This window comes from Onychostoma macrolepis, chromosome 04 (assembly GCF_012432095.1).
Source record: "Onychostoma macrolepis isolate SWU-2019 chromosome 04, ASM1243209v1, whole genome shotgun sequence".
Taxonomy (NCBI): Eukaryota; Metazoa; Chordata; class Actinopteri; order Cypriniformes; family Cyprinidae; genus Onychostoma; species Onychostoma macrolepis.
Window position 1 is genome coordinate 735705 of NC_081158.1, and position 26222 is coordinate 761926.

General features: G+C 38.4%; 1 protein-coding gene and 2 long non-coding RNA genes across 3 annotated transcripts; 2 read left to right on the plus strand and 1 right to left on the minus strand.

Annotated features, from left to right (window-relative positions):
* The first annotated feature begins 224 nt into the window (after nt 1-224).
* LOC131539164 (uncharacterized) lies at nt 225-2849 on the plus strand. The gene is made up of 3 exons (XM_058773520.1): nt 225-650; nt 1966-2125; nt 2629-2849. Exons 1-3 carry the CDS (start codon nt 408-410, stop codon nt 2847-2849), a joined length of 624 nt encoding a protein of 207 aa, XP_058629503.1. The 5' UTR covers nt 225-407.
* A 3006-nt stretch (nt 2850-5855) lies between these two features.
* Nucleotides 5856-7159, minus strand: LOC131538565 (uncharacterized). The gene is made up of 4 exons (XR_009270597.1): nt 7106-7159; nt 6901-7020; nt 6388-6510; nt 5856-6070 (listed from the first exon to the last, which is right to left on the minus strand). It is a non-coding gene; the product is annotated as an uncharacterized LOC131538565 (long non-coding RNA).
* Nucleotides 7160-13177: 6018 nt separating this feature from the next.
* On the plus strand, nt 13178-14433 carry LOC131539364 (uncharacterized). The gene is made up of 5 exons (XR_009270839.1): nt 13178-13235; nt 13299-13364; nt 13435-13536; nt 13612-13710; nt 14187-14433. It is a non-coding gene; the product is annotated as an uncharacterized LOC131539364 (long non-coding RNA).
* Nucleotides 14434-26222: the final 11789 nt, after the last annotated feature.

Below are 26222 nucleotides of genomic sequence, written 5' to 3' on the forward strand. Positions count from 1 at the left end.
ACCCTCAGGTCTGTGCAGAAACCTGCACCGCCTCCATCCACCCTCAGATCTGTGCTGACACCTCAGGTCTGTGCAGACACCTGCACCGCCTCCATCCACCCTCAGGTCTGTGCAGACACCTGCACCGCCTCCATCCACCCTCAGATCTGTGCAGACACCTGCACCGCCTCCATCCACCCTCAGATCTGTGCTGACACCTCAGGTCTGTGCAGACACCTGCACCGCCTCCATCCACCCTCAGGTCTGTGCAGACACCTGCACCGCCTCCATCCACCCTCAGATCTGTGCTGACACCTGCACCGCCTCCATCCACCCTCAGGTCTTCACCTCCATCTGCTAGGCCGACACTTCCACCACCTCTGGGTAACCTTAGATGGCCCGATGTTTCAACCCATCACCACGTCACCATGTCACCAGAAACCCCTCGAAGACAAATCAGGGACAACATGTTTGTTCGCATCTTAACACTGCTTGAGGAGATGAAAGAGACTCAAAAAATCCAGGGGAGGATGCTACAAACGCTTCTACAACAGCGTGGCAACATTAGCACCACCGTCTCTTCTACCCCAGAGGGTTTCCCCCTAAAGACAGTTAGAGATGTGGAATTCATGGAAGAAAAACTGGCAAACCCAAACTTCATGTCCGAACTGGTATGTATGTTAAGTCTAGGGTAGTGCAACTCAATTAAATTTTATTGGGGGGCTTGCAGTGAATTTGATATGAAACTTCCCAAGTGTGCTCACACTAGGGGTGGAACGGAACACAGAAGTCGCGGTTCGGTTTATACCTCGGTTCAGACATCGAGGATCGGTACGAGTTCGGTGCAATGGAGGGAAAAGCAACAACAAATTTTTATTTTTATTTTGCATGTCTCAGGCTGTACCACCAAAGTAAAATAAATGTCTTAAACCTTGTATTTTTTAAATAAGTTTTATTAATAAAGGCATAGAACCAGTTTATTTGTAGTGCACTGACAATAGTTTTATATAATTAGTTTATTAATTAAATTAATAAAAACACAAAAAGACCTTGAGATATGTTTGGTAATTGTACCTGAATGAATTTAAAATTAATTTGCTATATTTCAGATCAATATATTTGTTTTCCTTCATTTTAATTAACACTAACTTTATTCTCATCTGAATTAAAAATACTTTATTTCTGTATAAAATAATACTACCATTAAAAACATTAGATTTTTCTTTTTTAATCAATGTAGAATGTGTAACTTAAAAATAAACAGATTAGTGCTCTGTTCAAGAAATGAAAACCAATGCAATATGATGAATGTCCAAAAGATGGCACCGACAGACTGTTTTTAAATAGGGTTGGATAAATATTTTTTGCTTTTAAACAGTGTGTGTGTGTGTGAGAGAGTGATTTTGGTTGGGTGACAATTGTAGGTTACAGTTTGACAAAAGCACAGTATTGTGTTTTTATTGCGAATGTACACAAATATAAGTTAACACTTTGCAGTTTGAATGATGTCCTGTATGAACAAAATGACAGTATGTTTTTATGTTTCCACTGTTCGATCGCGCCCGTGCCTCTCTCTCTCACACACACACACACACACACACACACACACACACACACACACACACACACAACATATTCCAGCATTGCAATCTTGACATCGCAGCATGTTCATTATAGCCACGGAGCTTCAGAGCTAAGGCGGGGCTACAGATTAGGTGTCCCTAAAGTACCCGCGTATCTAACAGTAGTTCCACATTACATTAATTTGCACGCAAGTTTTATTTATTTTTATACCGTGTATTCTCCGTGTATATTCATGCACCGTACCGTGACGCCCGTACCATTTCAGTTCAATACGAATACATGTACCGTTCCACCCCTTGCTCACACCCATGCTTCTGGCAGTTCTTTCATGTTGAGTGGTTTACTCCAGTGAGCAATATACTGTAGATAAATTTGCTTTGTATTGCCTTTGTTCCCCCTCAGGTTGCAGCTGTGACTGACATAGGGGGGGGAACTGTTGACAAGGCCACAAAAAGGATGATGACCTTCCTCCTAGACCATGCCCTATCCAGGCAGTATAACTTTCTGGGCCGAAATGGGAAGAGAGAGTTCAAGGCCTTAAAACTGTATGAAGTAATATATGGTAGGTGTGCATGTGGATAATGTTTTAAGTTGTACCGATAATAGAAAGGTGTCACAATACCCTAACGCAGAGGTCTTCAATCCTGCTCCTGGAGGGCCACTGTCCTGCAAAGTTTAGTTCCAACCCTAATCAAACACACCTGAATCAGCTCGTCAAGCTCTTCAGAATCGCTTGAATATTCAAAGGCAGGTGTGCTGAAGCAGGTTGGAACTAAACTCTGCAGGACAGTGGCCCTCCAGGAGCAGGATTGAAGACCTCTGCCCTAACGTTATAAACATGTCGATTTTAAATATTGTGAATGTTGTGTTTGTTGTCCTGGCTGAGCAGTGTGTTCGCACATGTCTCTCAGTTGCTTAGCTTGTGTGTTCAAGAGAATGTGTGTATTTCTAATAATCTTAATTTATAATTATTAAGCTCTTTTCAACATAGTTTTCTTTACAGTCCTGGCTGAGAGTTGTGTTGCCACATATGAAATAAGTGACCGTTATATTTGTTTCTTGAAGGAGGCTTAAAGAAAAACGCCATGACCAGCCAAATCACCGTAAAGATGCCGAGAAGGCGGTCTCCAAGTGGCTCATTGGTGCTAGGGACCGGGGGGGTAATAGACAGGCCCGACAGGCAACCCCTCAACAAGGACTTCAGACTTCAGGCTCATTTGAGGTGGAAAGAAACTAATTCTGTCTGTGACAGTGAGGGAACACTGTACAAAAGCATGTTGTCATAAATTTTACTTAAATAAAAAAATAATTAATTGTATTACTGGTCTCTTTATTGTAGCTTGTTTAACCCAAGGTTTTCGGGTCTGTGGGACCCGTTTTCAATGTTTGCTAAAAGAAAAAGTTATGCTATTTATTATTTCTTCTAACTCAAACTCATTGGCCGTGGCTCATTTTCTGTGAAGAACATAAAAAACAACTTATTTTCAATGACTGCACATGGTAAACCCTCCTACACATAACTATTACATATGAGGTGTTCAGGTCTACTGGATCGGAGTGTAATAATTGTAGGTGCTATGAAACTTAACTGTGTCCTCCTCCTAACTGGAGCTGCTGTGTGTCTTGTCTGTGTGCGCGAATGTTGTCTTTCTGCACCTGCTATTCCCACACAAAGTTACAAAATTGTTACATTTCAAGCACTTAACACATTAAGTTCTAAGAAATGATCACCAATAATGATCAAAAATCTTGTTTCTATTTTTTTTTTTTTTTTTATAAGTGAATTTCCTTGTTTTCTCACAAAAAAAAACGATCATATGATCATAATTGTGATCTCACAGGGGTAAATGGCAAATAAGAACCATAAATGATGTATATGCCATTGGTAATATTGAGCTAAAGTAAACATCTGTTAAGTATTTTTACATAAATTGTTATGGTTGTATTGATTTAAAAGCCTAATAATATGGTGGGTCCACCAGACCCGGGAATATTGGCTGTGTAACAAAAATCGTACAATTGTTAAAGAACTGTATGGGCTGACTGTAAAATAAGCCCCAAAAATGAATTTGTTAGCTCATAATAATAATGGTTATTACCCATATGGGTAGAATAGCAGGGACCCATAATCAGCCCATATGGGGCCCAGTTAGTGTGGGCCCCAGATGGGAGAAACCTGGGTTGCCCATGTGGGTTTTAGCTAGGGCCCATGTGAAGCCCACCTTCAGCCCATCTGGGCTTGCCCACATGGGGCCACCATGGAACCCCCGGACAAAATTAACTGGGCCCCATCTGGGCAGCCCAGATGGGGCCCACTCACCAGCCCATATCCATCCCTTATGGGCCCCACATGGGTGTGTTGACAGGGTTGTTGAAAAAACCAGCATATGCTGGTTAGTTATGTTTTGAAGCTGGGATGCTGGTTTATGCTGGTCCTTTGCTGGTTTAAGCTGGTCCTTAGCTGGTCGGACCAGTTTAGGACCAGCATAAACCAGCAAAGGACCAGCTTAAATCAGCTCAAACCAGCATCCCATGCTTCAAAACATACCTTGCCAGCATATTTTGTTTTTTTTCAACAGGGAACAGTTTTGCTGCTTAATATTTTTTGGAACCTGTGACATTTTGTTCAGGATTCTTTTATGAATAGAAAGCTAAAAAAAGAACAGCATTGATAATAAATCAGGCTGATAAAAATTATTTGCATCACTGAAATAAATTACATTAAAAAAACATTACAAGTATTTTGAACGGCAGTGTGTGTGTGTGTATGTATGTATATATGTATGTATATATAAGTTTTATCTAAATATCTATATATCTAAATAAAAATAGACTATATTCAATATATGATCCAAAGTAACTAGTAACTAACTACTTGAGTAGTTTTTTATCCGATACTTTTTTACTTTTACTCAAGTAACTATTCAGACTATTACTTTTACTTTTACTTGAGTAAATATTTCTTCAAGTACTTTTACTTTTACTTGAGTACAGTTTTTGGGTACTCTACCCACCTCTGCCAAAAATGCAGATGAGCTGAAGGCCACTGTCAAAGAAACCTGGGCTTCCATACCACCTCAGCAGTGCCACAATTTGAGATGCACCTGTATATTATATAATAAGTTAAACATGACCTTGTCATAGTGTTTTATAATTTCTACAGATAACTATTATATATGCCAATAAAATAATATAATAACCATATTAGAATGATATATTACCTTAAAATTGTCATAAATTCAAGATAATACATCAAAGTTCAAAAGACATAGTTCACCCAAAAATGACATTTGCTGTTCATTTACTCACACTCAGGTCATTCAAGTTGTAGTGGACTGTTTTTGTTCAGTAGAACAGTTAAAAAAAAAAAAAAGAATACCCACAACTTCTGACTATATATTAAGGTCTTCTAAAGCAAAACGATCTGTCTATGAATTAAACTGAATATTACAGATGAACCAGTTCACCAAATCAGACTGAACCATTTGAAACGTTTTACTCAATCAAAGAATCAGACTTCCCTGTTACCTGAGTCTAATAATAATAATAATAATATTATATCAATTCACATTATATTTTATTATTTTCCACTAGCTGCACAATTAATCGTAATCGGGTCGAAATCGGTATGAAATTGTCTGGTTTAGCGTGATTTTGAATCGTTCTGCATTTATGAAAGTTGTTTTACGCAGCTTGTCAGTGAATTACAGCTCTGTGTAGTAAATGCTGCTCCATCTGAAAGCACTGCAGGCTTGAGTCGCTTATAACGTGCATTTGAAAAAGCAACGTGTCTCAAACATCTTTCCAAACATGAGAAGCATTTATTAATCTCTTGACAAACAAAACACCACATTTAATAATATGTTTTTACTCCAAACTCACTTCATAACGTTAGTGGAGTGTTTGAAAATATAATACAGGTATTAAAAACAATATTTGATACAGTATTTTCCACCTGTCACCGCTAATCAAGCTCCCTAAATCCTTGCACTCTCCCCACTGTTTCATTGTCTGGTCTCGCAGTTGCTATGTGTACATACCTGACTCTTACCTGTTTACTTATATATATATATATATATATATATATATATATAATACTGTAAATATAGTTAAAAAAAAAAAAAAAATTGGCCAACTTTAGCCAAATTTTACAATTCCAAAATGTAAATGTATTTCATTAACAAGGATCAAATGTACATGTACTTTGGTACATCTGAAATAAAAATCACTGAATAATAAAAAAAAAAAACGACTTTTTTTTTTTTTTGGTCTGTTACATTGTTGGTGCAGGATTTTGGTTAATATTTGTTTAATAAAATACAGATTTTCCATTCCTCAAATCATGATACCAAAGAACAGCAGAACATGCACACTTTATTTAGAAATGTGTGTGACATTCAGTTTTTGCTGCAGTTGTTGAATATGAAGTGCAGCTGGACTCACTGAAACAGGAAGTAGAAGAACAGAGGAGACAACAGCAGGAGGAAGCTTCCCTTACACGTCCCATCTAATCAAGACAGTAAGGAAACTACTGTTATTTAATGCTATTACTGCAAATATTAGCAATTAAAAATTGTTATTCATTGGTGATTACACTTAATTACAGTTTTCTAAAAACAATTTTAAAAAAACAACTCTCTGAAAGCACTTGACTTAGTTCATAAGATTCTCCCTTTTTCTTACCGCACAAGCTTTACACTATTCAGGATTACTCTTGAAATGTGATATTATGCTCCTTTGAACAATCACTTGTGTTTGTAGTATTATTGTTTGTATTTTTAAGTCACTGTGGACAAAATCAGACAGTCAAATAAAAGGCAATACCTGCTGCATTGCAAAGCTCAGAGTCACAGCACTGGGCAGATACAGTCCCAGATATTATCTGTGTGGTCACAGGTTTACAGTCACTTGCACACCCTTTAATTGTGGTGGTCACCTTAGCGGAACCTACAAAAAAAGAGATTCATCCTATTCATGTAATAGGATAATGAAACAATTCCACTATTTGCAGTTATGTGAAAAGATCAAAAAGAATCCAGAGAATGCATAGCCATTTGTAACTTGAACATCAATCTGCTTTCAGTTATTTTAGATGTACAAAAACATTCTGTTATGCTGCTTGATATCTCAAACTGGTATTTCTTATATTTCAATCATAAACTCATGGTTTGTAGCTCAATTAGTTTTACTGTTTAGCATAACAAAGTGCAGTAGTTATTTACCTTTATTTACCTATAGCAGAAGTTAGCAGCTCTGTGAGAATTTATTTCCAGCGAAACAGCACCAATGAATCCATCAATTATAACAGTAAATTTTAATCCATCATATTGGACTTACCAACTTGCATCACTGTTGTTACAGTCGAGCACTTATAAGATCCACTGGGACATGTTTCTACCTTTTGATCTGCACAAGAACCCAACAGATTCGTGCACTTGTAACAGCTGAGAGAGTGTCCTTTAGTAATGCAAGACAGAGACAGTGAGACATACAGATCTGTATTTGTACCCAGTAACATTACAAACACTATTTGTCTTTGTACCTGCAGTAAAAAGTAAGAACAGAAGAAAAACTGAGATCTTCAGATCCATCTTTGATCAGGATGTGATTCTAAAATCATCCCTGTTTCAGCGCTCATGTTATAGCTTTTCCAAGTGGGTGGGTCTTCATGAGAACCTGAACGTTTCTGTAATCAGAAACATCAGCTTGCGCAATTTTCTTGGAAGTTAATCATAAAGGGATGTTTAAAAAGGAGTTACATGGAATCCCTGCAAACAAGCCTTTGCTAACCCTTTACGGGCCCACTTAGTGCTAGCCTAAGGGCCCCTAGCAGGCTGCCAGCGCAGGGCCACTGAGATTTTGCTTATTGGCAAAACGTTGGTACCTTAGCGCTGGCCCTGCACGGGCAGCCCTCACTTAGCCCCCAGAAAGCCCTCACTAGGCCCACACTATTAATCTACAGCAATACATCTGTTTCACTATAAATACTTTTCAGCTACTATAACTTAAGTCTTTGGGAAAACAGTTATTATATATCTGAAATGGATGCAGTCACCACATATCTAATGTCTGTATTGTCAAAAATGCACAGTAGTCGAAGGGATTTCAAATCAATGGATTTATTAAATGCAAAATAGAAAACATTCAATTCAGGTTAATACAGATAATAATTTAACACTCTGAAAGGGACTACATATTATTTATACAAATATAAAAATACAAATTAACATAAAAATAAAATATACCAAATTATTACTTTGACCTCTGCTGAAAATATGTTTTGGTGTGCTAAAGTATTTATTGGCAAAGCTCAGTCTTTGTCAGCAGACGGTGGTAGCGCTCCTTTCATCCACCCGCTCTGTCTCGTGATTTCTGCAACCACACCTTTATCTTATTCTCAACTTCAGAATCAGGAGGACTTGGCTGAAAGGAGCATTTTTATACAGCCTCTGAAAAGCAAATCGCCCTACATCACGGATCCTCAAATCTGACTCGTGAGATCCACTTCCCTGCAGAGTTCAGCTCCAAGTTTGATCAAACTCACCCAACTGTGATTTTCTAATGATCCTGAAGACATTGATTAGCATGCTCAGGTGTGTTTGATTAGAGTTAGAGCTAAACTCTGCAGGAAAGTGGATCTCCTGAGCCAGATTTGTGGATCCCTGGCCCAGGTCTCTTTTGGTTGGAGCCATTCCAGTTCAATTGAGTGACTAATGAATGGCCAGTCAATGTTGTTAGTATTCTCCTAGCTGCATTACAGGGCTGCCTACACAAAACCTGCATGGGCCCACAGGACAAAAAAGTTGCTCTTGGCACGAACGGACTGGCCCACACTGGGCCATCATGGGATTTATGTGGGCAGTCCGCTAGTCTGGGCTGCTCACAGAGAGCCTGCAGTGAGCCCCAGTGGGGCAAGCCTGCACTGGGCCTGTTTAGGTTTGGTGTGGGCTGGCCCTAGCTCACTGTGCCCACAAAAGGCCAGCATGGGCTCCGCAGGGACATGTTTGCAGGGAATGTGTTGTCATTGAATCTTTTTGTTCCAAACGTGTGTCTTTCTACTGTGGAAAACAAAAGGAGATATTTCAAAAAAAGTCTCTGTTTATTTATTTACTTACTTACTCATGGTCCATAAAATTAAAGCCAATTGAGGTTCAGTGACGTTTGGGCCCAAGCAATCTTCAAAATACCTTCTTGTGTTTTGCAGAAGAAAGAAACTTCTGTTTACATAGGAATGCTTCAGGTATAACCTACATTCTGTGGTAATTTGATGAAAAGGTATTGAGACACCAGACTAGTTTCCATTAACTGTTTAAACAGAAGCATACGTTTACTTTTCTCTGGAATCAGGAAGGATCAGACTTGAGATGTTAGAAAGATAAAAAAAAACTTGGGCTTTAATGACTCAGAACACATAAGATCAAGTTACTATCATTTTGATCACATTCAGAAGCACAAGATTAAAATTAGTGTGAAAATTTATTTTTTGTTAAGCAAAGTTTTTTATTTGTTTATTTAGTAACACTTTACAATAAGGTTCCAGTTGTTGTATATTTAATGCTTTAACATTAACTAACAATGAGTAGTACATTGTTACAGTACTTATTCATCTTTGTTACATTAGTTAATAGAAATACAACTCTTCATTGTTTAGAATGCTTTTTTATTTTTCATTGTTAGTTTTTAAGAAAATGTAGTCAACTAATGTCAACCAATGCAACCAAATTGCAAAGTGTTATTTATTTATTTACTGTTTGTTTTAATAAAGAAGCAAGGAGTACCAATAAAGTATTTAACAGTAAATAAAAGATATTAGCATAATTAACCAAAAAAAAAAAAAAAAAAAAGAATCAAAGTGATTTGAGGCATATGTTGATGAAATTAAATTACTAGTTTACCAAAAATCTGGTTTTGATGTGTCAATGTATTTTAAGCAATATTTCAGGAATAACCACCTAAGCAAACAGTGAAACCATTTCTGTATATTTAATCATAAACTCCTAAATATTTTACTCTTCAAGTACTTGTAAGTATTTTTTTATGTTCAGGTGTGTTGTCTGATTATCATGTGTATTTAAGTTCTGTTCTGCGTCAGTTCAGTTGTCTGGTGTCGTCTTATTGTTTCAATATTGCGGCGCATGTGCACGCAGCAGCTCAGCACTCCACGTATTGCTATACTTCTTAAGAATTCTCAGGAAGGTAAACCTGTCACAACGGCTCTTGGTGTCATTCTACTGCTGCTCCATCGAGAGTATCCTCACACATGGTATGCTGGTGTGGTATGAAAGTAGCTCTGAAGCTGACAAAAAGGCTTTGCAGAGAGATATAAAGACTGCGCAAAACATCATCATAAAACAACAGCTACCTGCCCTGGACAACATATTTACCTCCTGTTGCCTGCAGAAAATACATAACATTCTGAAGGACTCATATCACCCTACACATCACTTATTTGAACTGTTACCATCTGGAAAATGTTACAGGTCTATCAAAACACGCACCACAAGATTCATGAACAGTTTTTCCCTTGTGAAAAATAAGTGCACTTAAGTATACTTTTATAAAGTGTACTTATTACAGAAATAATACACTTCAAAAGAACACACATAAGTGCAAATTAAATGTTATTTTCTACGCTTAAATACATTGTATTTGTAATTAACTTCAAATGTATCACATTTTAAAGTGATATTAAATGCAATAAGTTGAACTTTTGAGTGATTTTTCCAAACCACTTAAGTGGGACTTTTTAGTACATCTTTATATGTACTTTCATAATTGCTTCTAGTGTCTTTAAAATATGGTTAAAGTGTACTACTAAAGTACTGACAAGCAATTAATGTTAACTAAAATATACTTTAATGTCAATTAACAATACACTTAAGCGTGAATTAAATGTAACGTTTTCAACCACCTAAATACATGTTATTTGTAATTGATTTCAAATATATTACAGTTTAAAATTACATTAAATGCAATTAGTTGAACTTTTGAATGATATTTTTGAACCACTTAAGTGGGACTTCAATGTCATATATCTCTGGCAATGAAGTTGAAATTTAGTATAGGCTATAAGATTTTATTTTAAAAATCTCTTAATTACCTAGTTACAATTGGCACAAACACAAAATGAAAACCCTCTACATTTATTGACAAAACAATCTCTAAAACAAATACACAAAAACGCTTTTTTGCTGATTGCTGATGCACAAGAAAAACCCAACACTATACACAGCTGCAACACTTTAACTCACTTATTAGAAAGAGTCTGGAGAAAAATGCAAAATCACTTACATACGTACATGCAAAAGTTCCTAATCTCACCATCATACAATACATCATTCTGTATGATGTATAAGTCCGTTTCTTCATTGGGGACCTAAAAATGTCCAAAAGGTCAAAATTTACAGGTATTACTATACTTGTGGAGTCATTTAGTCTCCATAACGTATAGGATTACTAACACACAAACACACACACTTAATACAAAAAATTCCAGAAAATTATCATTCCATGTACAACAAATGAGACATTATTGTAAAACATTACCGAACTGTCTTAATGGTACCCTCGGTTTCACAGGCAAGGCTTAAGACCAGCCCCAGACTAAAATGTAATTCTGATCTGTTTCAACTGAAAGAAACTTGCACTGACTGATCTTTAAAAATATCAGAGCCTTTGTTTTGTCTCAAGATGCACACCACTAAGGTTTTTTCTAGGGCATGTTAATGAAAATGACTTAAATGTTCTAATTGAACTATGGCCTAATCTTGGCTTAGTCTAAGACCTGTCTGTGAAACCAGTGTTGTTTGGTGTTTGTCAGTGTCCCAGAAGCTCTCCATCGGCAGTAAACTTCAAATGTCATGAAGCTGTACACCATCTCTCCACAGTCTCTGTGAACGGAAATGTTCCAAAGAGGCAGGAAAGTCAGAAAAAAATTCCCTGAGGAAAGAAAGAAGAACAATTGTTATAAAACATATCCAGTCATTATAAATGGTTCAATTGAGTGAAAGCAATAGACACAGTTGTAGTCCAAAGTTTATATACACCTTGCAGTCTCTGCAAAATGTTAATAATTTAAGCAGAGGATAGAGGGGTAGAATCATCAAAAAATTGCAATTTCTGCTCTGATGAAGCAGTTTATTCTGCAAGGTGTGTGTAAACTTTTGACCACATCTGCATCACCTAAGAGCTGAATTACCTCAGATATCAGGGCAACATCGTAGTAGAACGCTGAGAGATGTTCCTTCAGATTTCCTGATCACACCATCTTCACTGACACTGGGCTTTAAAACAGATAAAAAAAATGTATTCCTGCTTTACAGAGAATAAAACATAACTTTATCAATTACCCAAAAATAGATAAATATCCCAAAATCTATGAAAATGAAGAAAGGTACCTTTAACAAACTAACATCAACTAATGGCTTGTTAAAGTTGAGTTTGACATGACTTTACTTGACGGGGCCCAATCATAATGAATTCACTGTTAACTACTTACTGAACTCAGCTCATGATTTATGTTATACTTTCTATCAAACACACATGTACTAACACAGTGAGGATTCAGCCCGGTTAAGAGATGCTGTGTGGATTGTCAAGAAGTCAGAGAGCGGAGGTACAGGATCATCACGGCTGTGTCTGGATGGAGAGTGAACTCTTTCCAATTGTTCTACAAATGTTCTTTGTGGGTTTTGGGTTTTTATTTTTTACTAATCCATGTATAAGTCACAGTAGGGTGAGTTTAAAGGGAAAGAGATGAACATAAAACAGACAAGATCTGTCATTATTGTATTTAGTGTTTTCTACACTTGATGAGGAGGATCAACTAATCCTTTGCCACCCAGTAATGTTTATGACAAAGCTGAAGATGTCAAATGCTCAAATTATGATAGTATTAAATTATTTAAATTAATTTCAAAGTCAGAGTACTTCTTATTCCTTCTTAAAGATGCTGTTTGATTTAGTTTACCCATAAGTGTATTATCAGTCATGTACTAACATGTGGTTAAGGCTGCCGTTATTCATGCATGAATCCGTATGACTCCAGTCGTAGTTAAGGATAGCTCTTCGTTAGTTCATAATTAGTTAACTCCTTTAATAATCATTAGTATGTGAAGAATTAAGTATTAATTTAGGCATTAGTATATGATTATTCATGTACCCTTATTGTAAAGTGTTACCAAATTAGTGAATTTCCTTGTTAGTGTTTTTAATTTTTGAAATTGCGTTGTGGAATGTCCAGTTAAGGTTAGCTCTTTAGCATTTTGAGTAATAACAGGCCTATCTGGACGGGATCTCCTCCTTTCTGTGAGACGGGTAGTTTAGTTGGCTATCCGGATTTTAATTCAGTCCTGATCATAGATGTAGGTATTTTTTTCAGGCGAGAATAAACTTTTTTCACTAATTGGTTCTAGAGTATTAGTTCAAGTCTATTTTTGCTTATATTTTGACAAATATATTCCCCACCTCTCCTCGTAATGTTGTTTTAGTACATATTGTAGCAGGGTAAGTGTTATTTGCTTTTGGCCTGGTTTGGATCTGATTGAGGGACCAATGAGATGTAAGCAGCCCTACTACTTAAGGACTCTTATTTTGAGGGGTAGTGTGGTGTCCGGTTGATTCTGAGCTCTCCTCTTCCTGGCGTTCCCCTTTCTGCGCCTCACTGCGTTCAGGTAGGGTAAGACCCAATTGACTATTGTTGTGAATGGAGCGAAGTTAATCCGCGCTATTTATAGTCTGATTTTAGAGTGGGGCTGGTGGCATCGATATTGCGGCAAGTGTGTGGTGGAGTTTACTTACAGGTATGTTTCGTGCTCGTATTAAATTGTTTGGTCGCTTGTGATGGTGGTATTCATTTTGTGTTGCTCTTAGTAATGGTGACACAAGCGGATGTGTGAATGCTATCTGGTACGTTGAGTCACACTTGTTGGAGTAATTATATAGCCTTGCACTGGTCTTCGTTCAACCCTAACCGTAAGTACGTTTTGTTTCTCTTTCCTGCAAACGGGACTTAGTAGATTTAGTTTAACATATTTGTTTTTGTTAAAGGTAAAAGGGGGAATGGAACATCACCGTCTCTAAGTTGATCTCTCGTGGAAGATACTACATGTGACGCCGCTGCTGTTTTGCTTAGAGCACAGACCTGTTGTAAGTCATTGCTTACGGCTTCGCTGTTTGGCGGGTCGTTTAGGCCGATCTCTGTGTCTTTGCCAGGCCATCTATCTGTTTTATTTTGATTTAGTTTCTTTTAGTATAATTTTGTTTGCGCATCGCGCTGTGGTTTTTTCTTTTTCTTTTTTTTGTACTTTGGGTTTCTTTTATAACAGTTAACTTTTATATTGCTATTTGTGGTTGTTCTGCAGCTTCATAACTTCCTTTATATTTCCGTGTCATGTATTGTATTACGTCATCGTAAAGAATCCATATTCTTTACTTCATTTGTTTGGTAATTCTGGTGTCATTCAGGCACTGTGATTTTTGCTTTCACTGCATTTGGTGCCCTTAGGAGGCCGGCGTACTGGAGTCCCTACAACTAGTGTCTGTAAATTTAGTTTGATTGTTTTTCATTCTTTATAATTCTCTTTTTGTAATTTTTGGTTAATGTTTTTCATTTCTGTCTCCAGGAGCCAGTGAGGACTCGGTGTGCAGCAGGGGAGGCTAGCCGCTTTCCTTCCATGGTGTGTCTCACGGGGTGTTGTGTGTGTGTGTGTGTTGGTACAATTTGCTTTACTGTGTGTGTGTGAGGTGCTTGCTGTGGTGTGAATTTAGGTGGGTTTGGATGACCTCCCGAGTTGCAGCCGGCCTGCCCTGTTCCCACTAAGCCTGGCCCTGGAGTTATTTTAATAATCTGGTGGTGTGTTTATGGAGAGAGAGAGAATTTTATTGATATTATAATAAAGTGTATTTTTGTATTGACACTCATGTCTCACTAGATCTTATTTCCTTGCCTTCAACTGGTAAAACGTACCTGTGTCCTTACTGGGAGTATTTCCCTGGCACTCCACCAGGGTGGCGTAGTCGGATTAAACTAATTGTGATTTTGGGGTCTGTTAGACCTATATGCACTGCCACAATATGAAAAACTAGCGGACTCATTATGGACGCTGGGCGGATTCGCGATCCAAATGCGTTTTTTTTCCTAACAGCCATCTCAGAAATCAAATCCTCCTCAGAGCTGCGACCTGTCAGGCTGAAGAGGACTGAACACGGCAAGAATACTGTTAAAATATGCTTTATCTGTACAGTTGCCAGGAGCAGATCCGCCCTCACGTCGCCAGATCCGCTGTACTCTGAAACTCAATTCGGCCATGCACACAGAATAGGCCCCGCCTCCGGACAGCGCACTGTCAATTAGCGGACTCGCTACAGACTCTGGGCAGATTGGCTGAACTGACGCGGTCTATAGTAGTAAAATTCGGCAGTTACCGGACAAAGGAGGAGGTGCTCCGGAGAGCTTGGCAGAAAAAAAAGAAGTGTTCTGCAATGACTCTCGCTTCTTCGTTGATCATGATTTCCCTCCTGAAGTGCTTAAGAAACGAGGGGAGTACGCCGAGCTCAAGAAAGTGTTAAAAGAAAAACAAATAAAGTTCCAGACACCGTACCCGGCAAGGATGCGTGTACTTTATGATGACGGCACTCGAATGTACCAGGATGCTGCGGAGGCAACAAGAGACATGGTTTCACGAGGATTCCCCGTTACCACGGTGAGGCCACCTACTACTATGGACCAGGAGGAAATCATGCAACTTTCTACTTGGCAACTGGCAGGGAGAAGACGAAACCGGGGCGGAGATCAGGAATCTGGAACAGTGGATGGTTGCACACAATCCAAGAAAACTCCTCACCCACAATACAAAGAAAAACTCCAGAGATTCAGGAAATGATCACCCATGAAAGGTTTACGTGTGACTCATAAATACAGATAAGTTTCAAATGACTCTCACAGTTATACTTCATATTCTGACTGCCATGGGTGTTTATTCAGTTGTGTAACTTAAATCCTACGGTTTTACTTTGTAAATAATTGAAGAAGTCGGGACTTGTTAATTGGACAGTTATCCGAGATTTGTTTTGTTTTCGTTAAATCATTTACAAGTTTATTTAGACTAACGTATAGCCATATATAATAGGGCCCCACCTGAGACACTAAGTGGGACTTTCCCTTACGGAGGCTTCATCTGCATGAAGCCCCTCAGGGCTCTTTTGAAACGAGCCTCAATACCGGAAACAACTGTTCTTATTTGTTACGGTGGCATTTTGTTTATAATTGTTCTATTTTGGTTCTTGTTTAATGTTTACAATTTGGGAGAGGTACTGTTAATGTATAAATTGAACAATAATAGAGACACTGCTGGAGAGGTTAAGATTGTTAACCAACAAAGAAGAATAAGCACAACCTTAAAGTTACTACATTTAATGTGAATGGGATTTTGAATCCAGCCAAGAGAAGTCAAATACTATTAAAAATGAAAAGGGAAAATGCAGAGATTGTGCTCCTACAAGAGACACATCTCACTCCAGAATAACATGAAAAACTAAAGAGAATGGGATTCGCTAAGCTGTATTATTCATCTTATAAGTCAGGCCATAGAAGAGGTGTAGCAATTTTAATATCACAAAAAATTTCATTTGAGTACCTCTCAGATAAGGAAGGAAGATACATAATAGTTTCAGGGAAAATAGATGATACTATCATAACAATATGTAATATTTATGCTCCCCCTGGAAGTGATTTTGCTTTTTATAGGAAAATATTTGATTTTATGATAGGAGCCAAAGGAATTGTCATAAGTGGCGGAGACTGGAACATTCGTCTTAACCCAAAATTAGATTCATCAAGAAACTCAAATGTTACATCATTACATAGAAAAATTAATGTTCTAATGACAGAGCTGGGTATACTAGATCTTTGGAGAGATTTTTATCCTTCAGGTCGTGACTATACTTTTTATTCATGCCCGCATGACGCATACTCAAGGATAGACTATTTTTTTGTTTTAAAGAAAGATCGCCATAGAATACAAAGCTGTGATATTGGATCTATTGATTTGTCTGATCATGCACCCCTCTCTTGTACTATACATCTTAGAGATAACCCGGGAAGAACACTTTGGAGGTTAAATATAAGCATTCTAAATAACCAACAATTTCAAACTCATATGAAGGAGGATATAAAAATATTTCTTGAAGAAAATGGTAATGGAGAAGTTAACTCCGCTACGGTATGGGATGCCTTAAAAGTAGTCATTAGGGGTAGAATCATATCATTCTGAGCTTACAAAAAGAAATTAAAGCAATTGATATCAACAAATCTCAATAATGAGCTAAAAGATCTTGAAGCGCAACACAAAAAGGAACAAAAATCAGACCTGATGATTAAAATAAAGAAAATTAAAAATGAAATTAATATAATATATTCACAAGAAATTGAAAGAAAGTTAGTATTTACGAAAACAGAAATACTATGAATCAGGCTCTAAATCAACTAAACTTTTGGCAAGGAAGCTACAAAAACAACAAACGGATAATACAATATATAAAATAAGGGATTTGAATTCTAAAAACATACAATACAAAAAACATTAAAAAAATATGACAAATTACTATACACACAACCACCCCTAGAAGATGAGCAACAGATTCGACAATTCCTTGACTCCCTCAATTTACCAGTTACAACAGAAAAACAAAATCAAATATTATCAGCAGAAATAACTGAGACAGAACTAAATAACGCCATCTCCAGGCTCAAGACGAATAAGTCTCCTGGTCCTGACGGCTTTTCGTCAGAGTGGTATAAGACTTTTCAATCTGAATTAATACCGAGTCTTCTTCGGGCTTGCAATACATCGTTAATGGAGGCCAAAATGCCTTCATCATGGAGTGATCATAAAAGATAAATTAGAATGTAGTTCATACAGACCAATTTCGATCTTGAATGTTGATTACAAATTATATACTAGCATCCTTGCCAAAAGACTCGAAAAGATTCTCCCCCAACTAATACATAACGATCAAACTGGTTTTATCTCTCAAAGACAAACACATGATAATATTAAATGATCTCTACATATATTAAACCGAATTCAACAGAACAAACTTGAAGCTCTTTTAATTAGTTTAGATGCGGAAAAGGCTTTTGATTCCGTAAGCTGGCCTTTCCTATATAAAGCCCTTGAAAGATTTGGCATGCACAAAATTTTTGTTAGGGCCATCCGTACGCTATACAATAAACCATCCGCCCAGATAAAAATAAATGGGTACCTTTCAGATACCATTATATTAGAACGTGGATCAAGACAAGGGTGTCCAATTTCACCGCTGCTTTTTGAGCTCTATATAGAACCTCTCGCACAGTGGATAAGGCAGACTGAAAACATCAAAGGCATCTGTATAAATGGAGAAGATCACAAATTGGCATTATATGCGGACGATATCTTGATTTATTTAAGTAATCCCACTAATACATTTTTTTAATTAATGAATCTTCTAGAAAAATTTGGTAGATATGCAGGATACAAATTAAACATAAAAAAACGCAAATTTTGACTTTTAATATTATATACCACCAAAATATATTAAAGATAAATTTGATCTTAATTGGAATCAGGATTCGCTGAAATATTTAGGAATATACTTAACGAAAGAAACTCTGACACTAGCAGAGGCAAATTTTAACCCACTTTTAATAAAAATTAAAGATGACATACATAGGTGGAATACCGTCTCCTTCCTTGACCTTAGTCATAGAATTGACTCAATAAAGATGAACATTCTTCCACGATATCTCTATCTATTTCAAGCACTACCGGTAGAAATTCCCCTAAAAAACTGGCCTGAGTTAAATAAGATCATTTCCAGATTTATTTGGCAAGGGAAAAAACCCAGAATCAAATTCAAAACATTACAGCTCCCAATGGAGGAAGAAGGTATGGCATTACCCAATCTTAGGGATTATTTCTATGCATCCCAGACTAAATCTTTAATTAACATATGTAATCCAACATACCAAGCTAGGTGGAAAGATATCGAACTCTCCATAATGAATGACCCCCCAATTCAAGCATTATTGGTACATAAGAGTTTAGGAAGATTTATAGAAAAAGTCCAAAACCCATGGATTAAAGCCCAACTAAAAATCTGGAATACAATAAAGGAAGAATATAAATTAGATCGTACATTACAAATAATTCAATGGTGTGCCTATGACCCTGAATTTAAGCCAAATAGAATGGATTATAGATTCAAAGTTTGGATCTCAAAAGGAATAACAACATTCTATTCTCTTACGGAAAAGGGAGAGTTGAAGGACTTTGAAAGTTTGAAGAAAGAATACTGCCTTGAGAAATCTGATTTTTATAGATATCTCCAGCTACGCAATCATTTTGAAAATAACATCAAAAATAAAACAGACTTTGATGACCCAATATTGAAGATATTTACAGGTGCTTACCAAGGTGATTTAAATAAGGGTGTCATCTCTAAATTCTATAAAGGTCTTAGGATAAAAAAAACTCACACCACAGAATATATTAAAGAAAAATGGGAAAAAGAAGGTAATTTTTTAATATCAAGTGAGGAATGGCTTGATATATGTAAATTCACGTGGAAATGTACTAATTCTCACATACGGCGGGAATTTGGCTGGAAATGTCTTATCAGATTTTTTATTACACCAAAACAGAAAGCACATATTGATGGAGGGGACACCAAATGTTGGAGACAGTGTGGGTTTCGGGAAGCCAATCACTGGCATATATTCTGGGAATGCCCAGTGATAAAACCCTTTTATGTAAATGTATGTAAATATATATGTACGAAACCAAGATGGCGGCGCGCTCAGACGCAGCGGCTTCTCCGGGTCCCAAAGACGGTGCTTTTATGTCTTTTAATGTCGTCTGTTTGTCTCCAAACAATGTCAGTTTACCGCTAATTCATCGGGAGATCACTCCGGGATACATCTATGATCGCCAAAGCCTTTTGGATATCGACAACACATACAAACACAAACTCTCGCCGGCGGCTACTGAGAAGTTACGAGGCCTTTGTTTACTGCTGGAGCCGGACCTCGAGACCGCGGCCTCGCCTACTGACGCTACCCACACAAAGCGGCGTCGCAAGCGGTGTGAGAGAGGACGGAAGCGCGGTAAGCGCGGAGGTATGCGAGCCAGGCTAAGGGCTAACCCCACAAGACCGGCTCTTCCAACACTCATGCTCTCAAACGTTCGCTCTCTGGAAAACAAACTGGACTTAATTCAACTCAGTCGGTCTACACAACATGAGACAAGGGATTGTTGTGTGTTTGTTTTCACTGAAACATGGCTAAAGAACAACATCCCGGACTCCGCCATTCAGCTGTACGGGCTAACCTGCTACCGAGCAGACAGAGATTCATCACTGTCTGGTAAGACTCGCGGCGGTGGCTTGTGTGTGTATATCAACAAAGAATGGTGTAACAATGCTGCGTTAGTATCAAAACACTGTTCGTCGCTGGTGGAGTTTATGTTTGTGAAGTGTCGACCGTTCTATCTGCCGCGGGAGTTCACGGCCATTGTTATTGTCGCGGTTTACATCCCCCCCATGTGCAAACGCTAAGGACGCGCTTCGTGAACTATACAGCGCCATCAGCGAACAACAAACAAATAACCCCGGCGGCTTTTTCATCATAGCCGGTGACTTCAACCACGTAAACACAGTTTTGCCAAAGTTCTACCAACTGAACTTTGCAACAAGGGGAAATAACACACTGGACTTTGTTTATACAATAGAGAAATATGCATACAAAGCTGAACCCCGCCCCCACCTCGGGTACTCGGACCACATCTCTGTTATGCTAATCCCAGCATAAAGACCACTTCTGAAACTCACCAAACCGGTTCAAAAGCAGATCACAGTATGGCCAGAAAATGCCACCTCAGCACTGCAGGACTGCTTCCAGGACACAGACTGGAACATGTTTAAAGAGGCGGCCACCTACAACAACCACACAGACCTACAGGAGTACACTGAAACTGTGACTGCTTACATCAAAAAGTGCATAGATGATGTGACAGTCACCAAGACCATCACCACACGTGCCAACCAGAAGCCATGGATGACAGCAGAGGTTCGTGGGCTGCTAAAGACCAGAGATGAAGCATTCAGATCAGGAGATAAAGCAGCCCTCAAAACAGCAAGAGCCAATCTGTCTCATGGCATCAAGAAGGCAAAACATCAGTATGCTAAAAAAATCAACAACAACTTCAGCGACAGTAAAGACACTCGGACCCTGTGGCAAGCCATTCAGACCATCACTGACTACAAGGCCCCGCCACAGGCCAGTGACGATGACACATCCCTACCAGAGGCACTCAACCACTTCTACTCACGATTTGAGATACAGAACGACACACCTGCACAGAAACTACCCACATCTCCAAACGACCAGGTACTCTGTCTCTCCCCAGCCGATGTAAGGAAGACCCTATCCAGGATTAACCCACGAAAGGCTGCGGGCCCTGACAACATACCTGGACGTGTACTGAGAGACTGTGCTGCACAGCTGACGAATGTCTTAACAGACATCTTCAACACCTCGCTGAGCCAGGCAGTCGTCCCCACACGTCTCAAATCCACCTCCATAATCCAAGTACCAAAGAAGTCACATGTGTCCTGTCTGAATGACTATCGTCCCATAGCACTGACCCCAATCATGATGAAGTGCTTTGAGAGGTTAGTCATGCATCACATCAAGTCCAGTCTCCCAAGCACGCTGGACCCATTCCAGTTTGCATATCGTCCAAACCGTTCCACGGACGATGCAATATCCACCACTCTCCACCTAGCTCTTACTCACCTGGAACAGAAAGACTCCTATGTAAGAATGCTGTTCATCGACTTCAGCTCAGCATTCAACACAATAATCCCACAACAGCTCATCCACAAACTAAACCTGCTGGGCCTTAACACCTCCCTCTGTAATTGGATCCTGGACTTTTAACTGCAAGACCTCAGTCAGTCCGTATCGGCCGCAACACCTCGAGCACTACCACACTGAGCACAGGTGCCCCACAAGGCTGTGTGCTCAGCCCGCTGCTCTTCACGCTGCTGACCCACGACTGCACTGCCAAGTCCAGCTCCAACCACATCATCAAGTTTGCTGATGACAACTGTGGTAGGCCTCATCAGCAACAGCGATGAAACGCACTACAGAGAGGAAGTGGCACAGCTGGCTGAATGGTGTGGTGCTAACAACCTGTCCTCAATGCGAGTAAGACAAAAGAGGTTGTGATGGACTTCAGGAGAAACTCTGTTGACCACCCCCCACTGACCATCGACGGCTCAACCGTGGAGAGAGTCGGTAGCACTAAATTCCTGGGGGTGCACATCACAAAGGATCTCACCTGGACCACCAACGCCACGCCACTCAACAAGAAGGGACAACAGCGCCTCTACTTTCTCCGTCGGCTGAAAAGGGCAAGTCTCCTCCACCCATCCTCACCACCTTTACAGGGGCACCATTGAGAGTGTGCTGACCAGCTGCATCACTGTCTGATATGGGAACTGCAGTGCTGCTGACCGCAAGACCCTACAACGGACAGTGAACACTGCCGCAAAGATCATCGGTGCCCCTCTTCCCTCCATCCTGGACATTTTCCTTGCACGATGCTCCAGCAAGGCCTCCAGCATCGTGAAGGACCCCACCCACCCCTCCCACAACCTCTTCCAGCTCCTGCCATCAGGAAAAAGGTACCGGAGTATCAAAGCTCGTTCTGTCAGATTGCTCAACAGCTTCTTTCCCCAGGCTGTGAGAGCTCTTAACTCCAATCTCCTGTCCCCGCTCTGAAACCATGAACACCTCAGCCCCCCAACTCATAAATAACTATTGACAAATTTCTCCTAAGTGCAATTCTGGGTGTGCTACACACAGGTGAGTGGGCTATACAAACCACCTGTAGTAACGCACTTGTCCCACTATATGCACACTAGACACTTTCTATAAACACTCCCTGCAACAAAGACTCAATAAGATAATATATGTTTACTTGAATATTGCACTACAAAATAATGTTTACTGGAGCATTGCACTACTAACTCTTTGCACTATGCGCTGCTTCCCACAAAATCTCTCTTCTGAACAATTTAATGTAAAAAATATATATTTCCTGCACAAGATGCAGATATCTCTTTAGCACTATTTCATGTACAGTATTTATGTAAAGTTCTTGTACAGTCTCAGTTTGTGTATGTGTAGTCAACTAGGTATAGTAGTTATAGTATTTATAGAATATGTATAGTCAGTTGGTTAAACTGTTGTATAGCCCAATGGTTTTTTTTTTTTTTTTTTCTCCCCTATATTTGCATTGCTGTATGTGTATCTCATGTCTGACTAGTATGTAGCACCGTGGTCCTGCGAGACATGACATTTCATTCCACTATATGTCCACACATGTAGCAGAATGACAATAAAGCTCAACTTGACTTGAACTTTTGGGCGGAGCTTCATAAAGCAGTGGAAGGCATTTTTAACACTACACTGCCTTTGCACTTTTCCACATTATATTTAGGAAATACGAATCTCCAGACAAGATGGCCTGAAAGATACCTATTTGGCATTTTAACAATTGCTGGTAAAAAAGCACTTATAAGGCGTTGGTTGCTTCCTGAACCCCCCACAATACAAGAATGGATGTGTAGGGAGTGAAATTATTTCCTTTATGAAATTAACTCAGTAACTCACAGATGTCATGCAATAAAGCCATGAAACTAACCTGGAGAAGAGATCTCCAAAGACAACAAAAGATCCCCAAAGAGAACAGACAACACCACCCTAACCAAACTTATCTTCTTTGATCATTTACGACCCCCTTCTTCACCCTGCCATCTCTGCATCTCCCTCTTTCTCCCCAAAAGGGTTCGCTCAAAGTTCATTAAGAATATGCAAATACCACATATCATGTATCTTGTGAACCTGTTGTTTTTCCCTTTCATGTTTGGTATCATTTTAAAGGTCTCGGTGCGATGGGTAAACTGGTCTCAATTTCACAGCAGTCATTTATATTATGGGAAATATTGGAAACTTAAGTGAATTCTGTACCTCTGTTGTGGGGGCGGTCTCCTTTCAAAACCTGACAAACATTGCTCTACAGGTGTGACCATTTGGGGCACGAGAACAGCTCCTAGAGAGGTTTCTCATCCCCCATACACAGATCTAATCTGTTTTGGGGCAGAGAATAAATGTTTATGGGCCTTTTGTTCTGGTAGTATTTAAGGGAAAGTTGCAAATCAGTCGGCGCGATTTGTAGCCAGATCAGCCCGTAGTGTGGAGGGTATTTAATATGTTCCATACTATGTATTTTCTTCTTGAATTTGGGTAAACATTTTACTCTCAGATTCATCTTTGAACAACTGATGTTATGAATTCTCTCATTTTTGAATTGGCTTCTTATTGTTTTATGTAATTGGCACGACACGTTTACCTGACTAATAATAAATTGTTATATTTGATTTATTCTGAACTGTCCTGAAATCATTATGACTATTAGACTGTGAGGAGGCTTTTGTTACCGCAAATCTATGGCCAGGATAGATCAAACTGAAGGCTCATGAATGAACGGAGCAGTAGGCACGTCATCGGAGACCTCAGATTTCTGTCTATCGCTGGTGCTAGCAAGTTGTATGGGAAAAGACTAAGTAAACTACACTTTTTGTCATAAGCAAGCAGTTAGCGGCAGACAATTAGGTATTAGTCTACCTGCATCCTCTGACTAACATCGGACTGGCGAGTTTGTGATCGTGAGACCGGCGCTTCGGCCGACGCTATAGGCTCAAAAGAGACATTAGGTCCCCAGTGAACGGATAATTGAAAATATGGTATGTCGAGAATAATCAAATATCTAAATTAATGTATAAGCGATATTTGTGATCAATTTTTAATTAGTCTAAATTTAATGATCACTTGGAATTGGAGTCAGATCAGAATTGGAGCTAGGTCAAAATTGAAACTAAATCCTGGTAAATTCAGAAGCGCAAGTAAAAGAACGAACATGCATAAAACCTTCGACCAGGCCGCTGGATTCCGTTGTTTGGACTAGCGGGTGGAGCCTTACAGATGGATATTGTAAATTATATTTATGTTATGGAAAGGATCACTTTTTGCCTTCGTCTTCAGAAGAATGTATTCAGAAAAGTTTGGTCCAAGTGGATCGAATAAGTAAGGCCATTACGGCCAGACTTTGTGATGGTATAAAACAAATGACCCTTCCCTTCTGAGTAGGAAATGTTATTGTGATCTCCCTTACACATCCTTTTCACATCAGAAACTAAGGGACTTTCTCCCACAGTCTCTACCACAGACCAAGAACAAACATTTAACATTATTTAATATGGAATTTGATTATTAAATATATATTTGACCTCCCCAAACCATTAAAATGTTTATTGTTATTAATAATATTATTTTATTTTGTTTGTTAATTTGTTTATATTGTTTTAAAAAAAAGAAATTGAATGGCAGAGAAAATTTTAACTATATTTGTTTGAAATAATGTACTGTTCTTTATGCTGCTACATCAAAAAAAAAAATGTAAAAAAAAGAAAGAAAACAAGATTATTTTGCTTACCCCATTGTCAGATTATTTTGCTTGTTTCAACTTGTTTTTTACTTGTTTTTTTTCTGTAAACAAGACAATAATTTTTACTTTTCTAGAAAATCAATTAAATGTTGTATGTATAATATTGAGTAATCTTTACAAGGCTTTTTAGATGTGTGCCTTTTAGAGATCTATTTAAGCAAAATTTACTTAAAAGAATAATGTGGATTAGGCTGTTAATGACGCGATTCTGACTGAGGCCATATTGAATTTTCGGTTCAGTGGGTGACAGGACTGCATTTTTCTCCATCGCTATCAACCCAAAGGGCACTGAAAAAGTAAGAATTAAATCATATATGAGCAGATTAATTGTCGAATGATTTAAATGTCAGCAAATATGCAACGATAAAGCAAAATATTTGCTGGTTCATAAGTACTCCTGCATTTAGCCTTGAAGCTGAAATCAGCTAACGATTTTGCGCCACATTTTTCGTTTTCTTTATCGACACTTTAAGTAATATACTTTTGTTTTAAAGTTTTTATCCACTCAGTATTAAGCATGTGAGTTATATAGTTATGGCTTAATTGGGTTTTATGGCTGTAATTTAGTTGTAATTTGGACTATCTTAAACATTTGGAAAAAACTTTATCCTAAAGCATTTACATAAATGACTGAGTTGAATTTAGCTATGACACGTGTTTGGGGAATGTGCCATGCGGTAATCGCTACTTTATTGTTTTAATTTTAAGGAGTTTGATGTCAAAATTGAGCTCTCATTATGATTGGGGCACTACTGAACTATTATTATGTGAGGATCAAGGGACAAGACTAAAATCTTCTCCATCAGAGACCAACTGCACTGAAAAAGGTAAGAATCACATTAAATATGACCACACTGATGCTGGAATGTTGTAAAGGCACTATTGTAATGGGGTATAAATGAAATATAATTACTATGTTCTTACTTCTTACCAGTTAAAATTTAGTTTGTGATTGTTTTTCTTTATTTTGGTGGACAACTTGTTTTAGATTATTATGATACAATAGAATAGAATAATAATAAAGCAATAAATCAATCTAAATCAATA

Bases quoted from the DNA above. Each gene is read 5' to 3' on its own strand.
- LOC131539164 (XM_058773520.1), top strand. From the start codon at position 408: ATGTCACCAGAAACCCCTCGAAGACAAATCAGGGACAACATGTTTGTT. The intron at 651-1,965 runs GTATGTATGTTA...GTTCCCCCTCAG, and splicing joins CAAACTTCATGTCCGAACTG to GTTGCAGCTGTGACTGACAT. The intron at 2,126-2,628 runs GTAGGTGTGCAT...TGTTTCTTGAAG, and splicing joins ACTGTATGAAGTAATATATG to GAGGCTTAAAGAAAAACGCC.